Genomic DNA, 11,545 nt, shown 5'->3' with positions numbered 1-11,545 from the left:
CTGCTTCCCTCCCTTCCCAGTCCTCAACAGAAAAACCCAGCTGGACTTCATAGTCATTGTGGGGAATTCAAAGTTCTGCCGTATAGATGTTTTAATGCAAACGTTTTATACACTTCACATTTTATCTTTCAGTCCAAAGTCTGGCACAAAGTCTGGAAAGTGATTTCAAAAATGCTTGAAGAAAATGAAAGGTTCAGAAGTCGACTGTTGACCTGCAGCCAGTTTGATGGAGAAGGTAGGAAATGAACTGCTAATGTTTTATTTTACGAGAGAAAACAATTTGTTTATTGTTGTGAAGATCCCAACGTTTAAGGTCCCTTCAGCTGTTTTTGTGGGTAGTAGGTTTTACAACTCACAAATGGAATTCATTCCATACTTTAGGCACTTCCAGCCTTTTTGGAAAAAACCCTTTTGTTTCATGGAGGGTCTTATCTGCGTTAATTTGGAGGAAGGATGGTGGAAGTGTTTGCTGCAGCCTGACATTAAAGATATGAACATCAAACATCTGCAAGTTTTTCTGAACATGTGAAATACGTAATTAAACTTATTCACAGATGGGTCCAAGGCAGTAGTTGTATGAATAATAATTTATTTTTTCATGTAGGAAAATAGTGGTTGATTTCATACATACAATAAATAAATTAGATGCTCCCCAAAGGTTGCTGTAACACAATTTAACAAAACCATGGAACATGTTCTCACTCTGTGCCCTGAATGCAGCTCTTTCATTACTGGAAAATGACTTGGGAATTAAAACTGGTGCTCTGCATTCAGCCAATTTCAATTAGAGGCATTGTAGCTGCTGCACAATTTAAGATAATACAGTGTATGCTTACAAATGGAATTGGAATTTCTGGCTTCACAGTTGGATGAATTATTAGGAAAAAGAATATACTAATCCATGAAGAGCTACCAGGCAAGTTTAAAATGCCACTTTCAGGCACAGCACATTTTCTTCCCTTGCATTGGTGCTGATGGAAATTTTCCACATGGGGCATGTTAGGGTGAATCCTAAAATGTAGGACCATTCCAGGCAGTGTCTTATTTGGTAAATGTTGAATTAGATTTCCACACACATGGCAAGAAAATACACCCTCAAAAATCTTCTTCATGAGAACAAAAGAGGTGCAGTTCTGGTTCAGAACAGAAATCTCTACCCCAGTGGATGTTATTGAATAGGAGAAATTCCACTGAAATATGCTTCAACAACTTCTTCTGCAATTATTGTGCAAATATTCTGCATTGTGTGCAAAAACACTTCTTCTGTTGGCTTTAAACCCAATTCCTGATTAATTCTGGAATTATGACATGATATTAATTATTCATCATGTGCTATTCATATTCATATTCAAGGTTCCATTGGCCTCTGTCATATTTCTGTGCTAAGTTCCAATGTAATAAATCTCTCCTCCCATGGAAGCTGTTCCATGTGCTTTCTCCCACAGCTGAGATCATTGCAGAAGTGTGTGTGCAAAGCTATTAATTTACATGTTGGACATATATCTATGTGGAAGACTCACACATCCATGGATATGTAGGACAGGGAATTAAAAAAAAAAATCTTCCTGGATTTGTCTGATTTCAAGAAAAAGATGAACAAGAAAAAAGGAGGATAAATCTTTAGCAGATTATTAGATTTCAAGTTATTGTAAGAAAAAAACCCACAAATTCTGCTTATATATGATTTCCTGGAAAAAAAAAATCTTCCTGGATTTGTCTGTTTGATTTCAAGAAAAAGATGAACAAGTATCAAGAAAAAAGGAGGATAAATCTTTAACAGATTATTAGATTTCAAATTATTGTAAGAAAAAAACCCCACAAATTCTGCTTATATATTATTTCCTGTGTGGATTTGCCATCTTACCCTAATGGCTGCTTTTCTGTTTGTGATGGATCACCATGTGCTGTTTAACCTTGGATTTATTGACAGGGCCTGTTCCCTTTTCAGCTGCTCATTTCTTTTAGAGAAAGAGCATTTTCTTTATATATAATTTCCAGTCACTTGAAAAACCTCACCAACCAACCAATCCCTCCTCCTGCCCTCTTACTCAATCCTTAATTGTAATTTTACCCCCTTTCTCAGGAGCTTTAACTGAGAATCTCCTATTAAGTCCTATTTCAGTGAAAACCATCAATTCTAATACCTTCTTTCTAATTAGCAGATTTTGCACAACATCAAATCTAGGAGATAAGTCTCCTATTGATCTGAATTTTTCATTAATCAAGAAGCAAATGGAATAATCCCAGAAGCTATTTAGATAGGGATCAACAAGTCTGAATAAACTGGGTTCATTTTTATCTTCTTTTTATTTTCCCTAGATTAATAAATCTAGAAAATTAATACTGCATTTTATTGCCTCTATAAATAGGTTTTTTTTGAGAGAACAAAAGTCTACTTGAATTTTAATGCTACCTATTTACTCCTTGGAATGTTGCAATTAAGATTAGATTCCATGTGACTGCAAATGATGATTTTCCTCCACCTGATGTTCTCCTGCAGGCTCTGACAGCACCCAGAGGTCACAGAATGGGGCATACCTGGACAGGGTATGTAGACAGTCTATTAAAGGCAAAAAATCCCTAAAATATTAAATTAATAATGCACTGATCTTGTTTAATGTTATTATAATAAGTGCCAGTTATATTCTAAAGTATTACTGACATTGAGCTCAAATATTTTCAAGATTTCAGATTTGGGGCCAGAGCAGCTCCATCCTCACAGGGAGGGCTCTGTGCTTTGCCAAGGCAAAGGGAGATTATTTGCCTTCTTCTTCTTCTTGAGCTAAATCCTTCCCTGGTGGTCTAAAGTACAACCTGGAGAATCTGAACAGTCTTCATTTGCCCCACTTGATATAGAGATATACTTTTTAATATTAATGGGAATGTACCAATTCACTTTTATCACTTTTTTCCTCTAGGATGAGTCCATCTTTGGCTGGGTGTAGCAAGGAAATAAAGGAAGATTCAGCCCCAAAGGAAATATAACCAAAGTGAAAGCTTTTATGTTGATGTAGTTCTTCCTGGAGTCAGTGCAAGACTGCAAAGTGACTTCAGGGAACACAGGTTCTCTGTTGTTTGCTTCTGTTTGTGCTTCTGCTGTTTAAGAGGTTTGTTTTTACAGTGGCTTAAACAGCTCTGTTGCAAGATATTTATCTCAAGGCATTAAGTCTAGTGTTTCACTGAGCTATTAGTTTTAGAAAGCTTTTTAATGAGCATAATATTGTGACAGTTTTCCTGCAAAAGAATAGATACACATTTACTGTTGTCTCCACATTTATATCTTTTATTTTTGTAGCTTGTCAGAATAATAAACACAAATTCAGTAAGGCAGAACTCCACACAAGACATAAACTCCACTTTCCTTTTTTCCTGGTTTGCATAAATTTGACTTTATGATATTAAAATATTACACAATAATCCTCTCTGTTCTTTCATCCATTTATACATGAATCTCAGCAAGTATTTGGAATATGAAACCAGGTGAATGTTTTCTCTCTCTGTTCATCCTGAGGCACATAATGGTACCATCACAATCAGGAGGTGTTGTTTATCTACCTGACTTCAATAACACAATATAATTTTCTTCTGTTCTGCAGCTTAATACTTGAACCCTTGATTGACTGTTAAAGCCTTTTAAGCCAGCAAATTGTGTAAATGGAACATGAAAACTGCATAAAAATAGTTATGTATATGGGGTTCATCTGAGGAGTAAAACATTCACCTGTCACAATGAGACCTCCTTGCCTTCAATAAAAGGATTGTTTTCTCCTGCCATAATGTCTTGGTGTTTGCAGATATAATGACTGCAGTGTCAGAGTGTTGAGCTTTAATAACATGCTGGTGATGGTGTCATTAGGCAGCAAAGCACTTGGAAAGGTTTCATCTCTGTTTTCTTCATGGTAAAACTGCAAGTGTGGAACTGGAATGCACCTTTTCAGGGACAGCTGCAGGTTCAAGGTTTTCTTCTGGTTTGTGGTTGGGTAATATTTGGATTTTACTTAAAATAGTTGACATTTCAGCTTGGAAAAGGAAATGAGAAGGCAAAGTATTCAATCAAGATGTGATCATTTTTCTGGCAGAACAAAAATGTCATAGTTCTTTGGTATTTTCAAAACACATGTTTAGAGTCACACGTGGGATTTTGGGGGGGGTTGAGGTTTTTTTTTATTAAATGAGATGGTCTCCCTGTCCCCACAATTCTATCAATGAAATGTTTGCATTGGGAATATTTAATTTATAATCCTGGTTTGTAAATTGTAGAGTTGTTGCTCTAACTTTTCTTTTCTTGTAAATTGCAGCTGCAGTTGGTGCTTTACTGGCACGGACTGCAGGGGCCCTGGAAACACTTTTCTTCCAGATGCATAATTGCTACTTTAACAGGATAGATGAGGTGCATTAACATAAATCTCTGCCTGAAGTTTAGCCAGCGCATTAAGATTCTTTGGATAAATACAGACCTCTGTCTATGGGGCTGTTTTAAAAGAAATTATAAAAGATAAGTATGGCCTTAAATCATCCCTATGTACCTCCTTCAGTCTAAAGGGTCTGTGTGGTGATGATGAGATAATTAATTGGTTGGGATCTGCTAATCCAGAACTTTCATTTGGCAGTACTTTGAAAGGCTCTTAAATTTTTCAAATCACTTTGGGCCAGAACAGCTGTTGCACTGGGGAGAAACTGCTGATTCAGGTTCAAATTTTGACTTTTTGGATAAGGAAGTCTGGCTTTCTGCTGTAGTGACCAGATTTCAAAGGTACAGTTGAGAACAAAGGTCATCAGAGCAGTCAAACTGCTAAAAAAAGGGCCTGGAGAAGAACCCAGGTCAAGCTCTGCAAACCAGATCATCCCCTGTGACACAGACCTGTGCATTCCTTTTTAATTCATGTGATCATTTAAGTGTAAAATGCAAAAGAAATGTAATTGCAGTGTTGCATTAAAACATCTCCAAGTAAATAATGTGCTCAACAAGGAGAAAAAGGGTTGGATAAGCATGAAAAACTTCATTGAAATCCTCTTTGTTAAAAGGTGTGAGAAGTAAATAAGGGACCTTCAGGGCACTGGATCACAGAGTAGAGATTCAGAAAAGAACTGATTCTTCTCTGAAGACTTTGGTCTTCACTGCAGAGCCAAGAGCAAGTGTCACACTGTCCTGCTGTGGCTCCTGGGCAGCACTGCTTCTCCTTCACATTCTTGAAAATGCAAATCAGTTACCTGAAGTTTTTAATAACAAATCTCCCTTGGAGTGTGAACTGAAGCAGATGTGCAAATACAGAGGTCACACTTTGTCTTTGCTTTGCCTTGCTCTCAGTGCATAATTTACCTTTCTATACAGAACACAAACTCCAGCTTGTTCCCAAAGTTTGACATTTCTTCATCTCAACTCTGTGAACAGTTGTCAGGAGATCTGAGGAGGCTCCTTGTGGTGCAGAGCTGGAAGGGAACAGCCTGGGCACACAGAGTAGCCAAAGGCATTGCTGCTGGATTTTTGTTATTTGTAAATAATGGTGTCAGACACTTATCTCATTATCCAAAATCTGGTCTGGATAAGCTCTTTTCCCTGTGCGCCATAAATACAAAAGACTTTGGATGAAGGTAAGCAGTGGAGAGTAAAGCCTTTGGGGTTTGTATGACTGTTCCATGCTAGCTGGAGATTAATTGGTCCAAGTCCAGCTGGAAATAGCACATCCTGACATGTTTTGGTTGAAGTTATCCCATTTGAGTTCTTGTCTGGTTCCTGGACCAGCTCAACCCAGGCAACTCTCCCTTGGAGTTCTCTATCCAAGGCCTGGGGGCTCCAAACTCCTGCTGGTGGCCCTGGGCTGCCGCTTCCAAAGGCTGTGAAGCTGAAAGCTGGGATGTGCTGGGAACCTGAACTCCACAGTGATTTCCATGGCTGGAAGCACTGAGAGCTTGGCTGAGGTCAGACTGCTGGAGCTCCTGCACTCCCTGCTGTGGGGCTGTGGCTCTGCGCAGCCTTGCCAGGGTGTCCTCAGCACCCTTTGCACGGGAGCCAGGGAGCTTTGGGAGCTCCCTCAGCTGCTGCTGCTGCTGCTAGGACCACGTCACCGATCAGCTGCAGCCCTGGGAACTTGGGAATGGTGTTTTGATGTTTCTGAAGTGACCCTTCTGGGAATCTCCAGTTTGTGGGCATTTTCAAAAGGGTTTGTTTCCCGCTTGATTTGGCCCAAAGCCACCAGTTGAGATAAAACCTCATTTCCTGCAGGCTGGAGGCTTGGCTTGCCGAGCAGCTCCTCTGCTCATGCCCCATCTGCTCTGGAGCTGGGATGAATCAGATTTCTGTGTCCCACCAGCCGAGGCTCTGCTGAGAGTCCCATGACCTCTGAGGTTATCATAACTTAGCCATTACAACATAATCAATCACCAAAGTTAATAATAATTGTGCACTGCTGATTCCTTCCATGAAAAGATTTCAGCTCTGAATCAAAACTTGAGAGCAGGATGTGGAGTTTCCAAGATGGTTTGATTTTGGGAAAGTAGAAGGTGACCTTTATCTTCACTGAACATTTACATCCAGTAAATGTCTTTGTCTTTAGGGCCCTCCCTGGTAGTCAATGTTCATGTTTTAACTTCAAAGCTTCTAATACAATTTTGCATGGACTCTGACTAAGGAATAGCCTTCAGCAGGCAGCTGAATTGTAGTTTTCTTTTTCTTTGGGAGGGGAATTGACTGAAAGCAAATTTTGGGCATGTATGACATTTTGCCTGTGCAGTACGCCCTTAAATATAAAGCAAAACAGAATTTTGATTTATAGCTCTTGTAAATAACTCTCAGTGACATGGGCAGGTTTGTGTATTATGTTTCTTTTCATTGCATAAGCACTTATATAACTCTGATGGCTGGAATTTGCATAAAAACCAAAGCAGCCATGGATGGGTTTAACATCACAGGCTTTCCAGCAAACTGAAGCAGCAGGAGAACCTATGGTTTAAGAAGAATTTTACTTTAGGAGGAAAAGAAGAAGTTTTATTGAAGTATATTAAGCCACAGTGGATTTTTACTAAATATTCACTGGAAGTTTCTCACTCGTTAGTGACGGCATCAGGACCCTCTGATCTGAGGCAGAAAAATTCACATTTGAAGGCTTCAGCCTAGGGAAAATTAATGTAGGTAGCTGCATTTTCATTTTACTGGGGGAAAGTTATGGAGGCCCCTAAGGGAAAAAGGAATATTCCTTGATCCGGGGAGGTGATCACCTCCTGGAAGATGCTGAGTGCTTTGACCTCCCAGTGACTGTGGCACCTCTTTTATCTGTCTCTTGTGCTGAATATGTGAGCAGATTAAGAGAGGGTCTCTTCTTCTTTCTCTAAATTTGGACTCCACATTTGTGTCTCACCCGAGGCACTCAGCTGAGCTGTGGATGTTGCTGGGCTGGGCTGTGAACAAATCTGATCTGTGTCATCTCCCAGGGGTCAGGACAGGATCCCTCCATGCTGGGAATGTGTGAGATTTATTGCAGTCCTGCTTGAGGAGTAACAGAGGCAGATTGAAAGAAATGTGCAGGAAGGCTCAGGGTGGCACTGACAAATGTTCCCTCTCTTCCAGAATCTTTGTAATCTCCTGGATTTTGAAATGAGTAATAAACTAACATGGCTTTTAGTTTTTTCCTCTGTTCTGTATGATTGTTTTCTGGTTCCTACTGTGTGTGACAGGAAGTCAGTGCTGCTGATGGAACTCTGTGGAACGGATGAACTCCTCACAGCAGTGACTATGAGTAGTTAAACCCAGCTCAGAACAGATGTAGTCACTTTTTACACCTCCTTGTATTTAAATTCCTTCCGCTACAGAAATGGTAAAAAAAATTGAGTATGATGCTAAGTTGTCTGTGATCTCCCAAGGAGAAGAACACTGTACTGGTTTTCACTGCTGTATTGGACTAATTTTGACATGAACTCAGGTGAAAGTTTGAGAAACAAACACAATCTTTTGGTAGAACAGTCTGAGGTGGATGATGTTACTTCTAGGGTTGCCCTATCATGACTATTGTGACTTCCTGAAAATTTGTCCTCACTCAGTGCCTTTAAGTTTTGTAGTTTCTCTTCTTAGAGAAGAGAAACTCTACTTCCTGTTCACACATTTTCCAGTGCTTTCATTGAAAGCCTGGCCCCAGATTTTCAATATATGAAACCAGATTAAATATTGTTCCTTCTACTAATGAGCAGGAACGTTATAGAGAAAAATGCTTGGTGTGCAGGAAATGTATTTTATGAAGTGAGACAATAAGCGTTTCATAGATCAAGGAGCAAGTGAGTAGAATAATATTCATTAACATTGAAGAGAAGTTAATTTATGTGTTCAGGCTTGACGTGGGGAGAGGCTTGAACTGTGCTGTGACTGATGTTTTGTTTACAAGCTGCAATAAATGTTTATACTCAAACCCTGTTACCCTCCTTTCTTCCTGGGCTCAGCTTCGCTTGGGCTTCACCTTGGGCTTCAGGGGAATCTCAGCTTTGGCACCTGGAGCATCTCCTTCCCCTCACCCTGGGTGTCTGCAGAGCTGTTCCTCTCACACATTGTCACTCCTCTCTCCTACCTGCAGCTGTGCAGTTCTACCCCTCACTCTTAAATCTGTTTTCCAGAGGTGTTACCCCCTTGGACCCACTCTGTGGGACATGGGGGAAGCTTCCAGCAGCTTCTTACAGAAGCCACTGCTGCAGCCCCCCTGCCACACAAACCCAGAGCATTAATAATTGTGGGAGACTTATGAAAGGAATAAAGAGAGGCATATATTTTTGTTGACAGAAGAAATATATTGTTTATTCCTCTGGAGTCTCCTGTTGCTCATATTGCTGCTGTGTCTTATTGCCTGTCACTGAGCTGTGCTGTGTGGGTGGAAATGTCAGGCTCTGAATTGGCTCTGTAAGAAAATCTGTGTGTTACTCTGATTTCTCATACTCACTTGGGCTTGCTTTAATGTTGTCCCTACAGAATGTTCACTTTTAGCATCTTGCTGGCAACTTCAGACATCTATTTCTGCCATGAAGCATCCTGCTAAGTAAATGTACTCCTGGTAGTGTCTTTGTTTGTTTGTTTGTCTGTTTGTTTGTTTGTTTGTTTGTGAGAGAGGGATTTTGCAAAGAAGTATTTTCAAACTGAAATTGGTCACACTGACCCAAAGTAGTCACAGGGCTGGTTCAGTCTTATGGAGGAAATGGAAGTTACTGGATGTAATTCCAAGGGAGGCTTTGGAGATCTCTCTGCTCATCTCCCTCCACCATGCTGCCAAAATTCTCAGATGGTGCCAGTGAAAAAGGTTGCTTAAAATGTGCTTCCACCCTGAAAAGTCAAAAGGTAAAAGCAGCATCTGCTCATTTTTCACAGGTTCTTGCTGCTGGCACTCAGAAGTGGAAGGCTTTTGGGGGAAAAGTGGTTCCTGGTGCCAGTGCTGGAGTGCTGGCCATGCTGAGCTGGGTTCTCTGGGTCACATGGAATATCTCCAGCAGAGCTGAGCTCTGGTTTTAGTTATCAGGAGATTTGCAGCTACAGGAAAGGTGTTTGTCAGTGAGAGCAATACACAAGGAAGGCAGGGGATTCCTCTATTGCCCCTTAGGTTTGTTACCATGAAGAGTATTCAGGCATAATCAAAAAAAGTTAATATGTTAAACTCTGTGAGTTCAACTAAGTAGAGGTGTGGAACAAGCAGGTAACCTTATTTGCAATCTTATTTTTTCATGATGCAACCCCAGTTTCCATGGGTTTGCACAGGTGGCTCTGGAGATTTCACATCACTGTGTTTGTGAAGTGTTGCTCAAGACCTCTCTGAAGTCAGAGCAGCAGCTTAGGTGTCATTAATGTAATATTTTGGCTAAGTAGGATATTCATTGCCAGTGTTGACAGTAAATGAAAATTATTTGGCTTTTAGATCACAGGATGCATTTGAAAGCTATGAAAGACATCACTTTGCATTTCAACAGAGCCCTCAAGTTGGTAATTACCAGATAAAGGTGGAAAACCCCAATGCCATTTTCATGGAGTTGCAGTGCAATGTTTCCTTTGCCAAAAATTTGTAACACTCCAAGCAAAAGTTGTTCAAGGTTAAGTTGTATTTGTGGAACCCAGAAAAAAACCTCTTGGGTGAAATTTACTGTAGAAGTTTGGCCTGATCCAGAAATGTGATAGAGAAAATTCCAACCCAAGCATGAAAAACTGGTGAAACTGTTGGAAACAGGATCTTTAATGGGCCGTGTAAGGTGATGTTAGTAGCAGGTAGTTTTAGCTGCCCTTCTCTACTCCCTTCCTCTCAGCTCTTCCCTCTGTACTGTAAGCAAGCTCTACCACTGCAGTCAGCACTTCCCCTCACTCTGCCAAAATACAGCTTTAAATGAGTTTTCACAAGTCAATTCTAAAAAGCTTTATTATGGAAACAGTTCACGCCTTCAAGGAGTATATTTAGGTCTCGTGAAAAATGCCAAGTTGTGAGCTCTGGAGGCAAATTCTAAATTTATAAACAAATCAGGCTGAAGTCATCCCAAAGTATCCTGTGTCTCCAAGAGGAGTGCTCAGCCTCCCGCTGCAAGAGATGGTGGCTGTGGTGCTGTCCTGCCATCCCAATATTTGAGAATCACAGAATCCTTAAGGCTGGAAAAGACCCCCAAGATCATTGAGTCCAGCCATAAATTCAGCACTGCCAGGTCTGTTAAATTGTCAAATGGTTTTTGAACTCCTCCAGGGATGGTGATTCCACTGCTGCCCTGAGCAGCCTCTCCCTGGCCACCCTATCAGTGAAGAAATTCTTCCTAATATCCAATCTCTTCCTAATATCCCATCTCAACCTGCCTTGCTGCAACCTGAGACTGTTTCTTCTCATCCTTGTTAGCAGGGAGAAGTGACTGACCCCAGCTGGCTCCAACCTCCTCTCAGGTATTGAGTGGGCACCAGGAACAGTGCCTGAGGGCCAGGAAGCTGAAAAAGGGATTGGGAAACCTTCCCTGTGGGGACAGAGTGAGAAAATTAGGGATGTTCAGCCTGGAGAAGGTTGTGTGAAGACCCCACAGCACCTTCCAGTGTCTGAAGGGGCTGCAAGGAAGCAGGAGATGGATTCTGCATCAGGGACTGGAGTGACAGGACAAGGGGGAATGGCTTTACACTGAAAGAGGGAAAATTTAGGTTTGGATATTGGGAAGAAATTGTTCCCTGTGAGGGTGGGCAGGCCCTGGCACAGGTGCCCAGAGCAGCTGTGGCTGCCCCGGATCCTTGGCAGTGTCCAAGGCCAGGCTGGACAGGGCTGGGGGCAGCCTGAGACAGTGGGATGTGTCCCTGCCGATGGAAGAGGGAGAACCAGGTGATCTTTGAAGTCCCTACCAACCCAAACCATTCCACGATCCCATGTCATTGTGTGACACCCAGACACAATGGGACACACTCCCATTGTGAGGGACACAGCGCTCAACGACCAGACAGTGACAGCAGGGCTCCTGTCGCCGTGCCACCGCCCAGGATCCCCTCCGCCGCGGTGCTGTCGGTGCCCGGGCAGCGCCGTGGAGCTGTCGGTGCCCGGGCAGTGCCGAGGAAGGGTCGCGGATGCCG

At 41.6% G+C, this 11,545-nt stretch overlaps 1 protein-coding gene across 1 annotated transcript in view; it reads left to right on the top strand.

Moving 5' to 3' along the window:
- CUNH5orf47 (chromosome unknown C5orf47 homolog) overlaps window positions 1-3,311 on the top strand; it is an 8,294-nt gene extending 4,983 nt beyond the window's left edge. Inside the window, exons 3-5 of the mRNA XM_031055217.1 lie at window positions 133-235; window positions 2,466-2,547; window positions 2,919-3,311. Coding sequence (XP_030911077.1) covers window positions 133-235; window positions 2,466-2,547; window positions 2,919-2,985 — 252 coding nt within the window. The 3' untranslated portion in view covers window positions 2,986-3,311. The remainder of the gene's footprint in view (window positions 1-132; window positions 236-2,465; window positions 2,548-2,918) is intronic.
- The last annotated feature ends 8,234 nt before the right edge of the window (window positions 3,312-11,545 follow it).

The sequence above is a fragment of the Geospiza fortis genome, unplaced genomic scaffold, assembly GCF_000277835.1.
Source record: "Geospiza fortis unplaced genomic scaffold, GeoFor_1.0 scaffold55, whole genome shotgun sequence".
Lineage (NCBI taxonomy): Eukaryota > Metazoa > Chordata > Aves > Passeriformes > Thraupidae > Geospiza > Geospiza fortis.
This window is presented reverse-complemented; position numbering and strand designations above follow the sequence as displayed.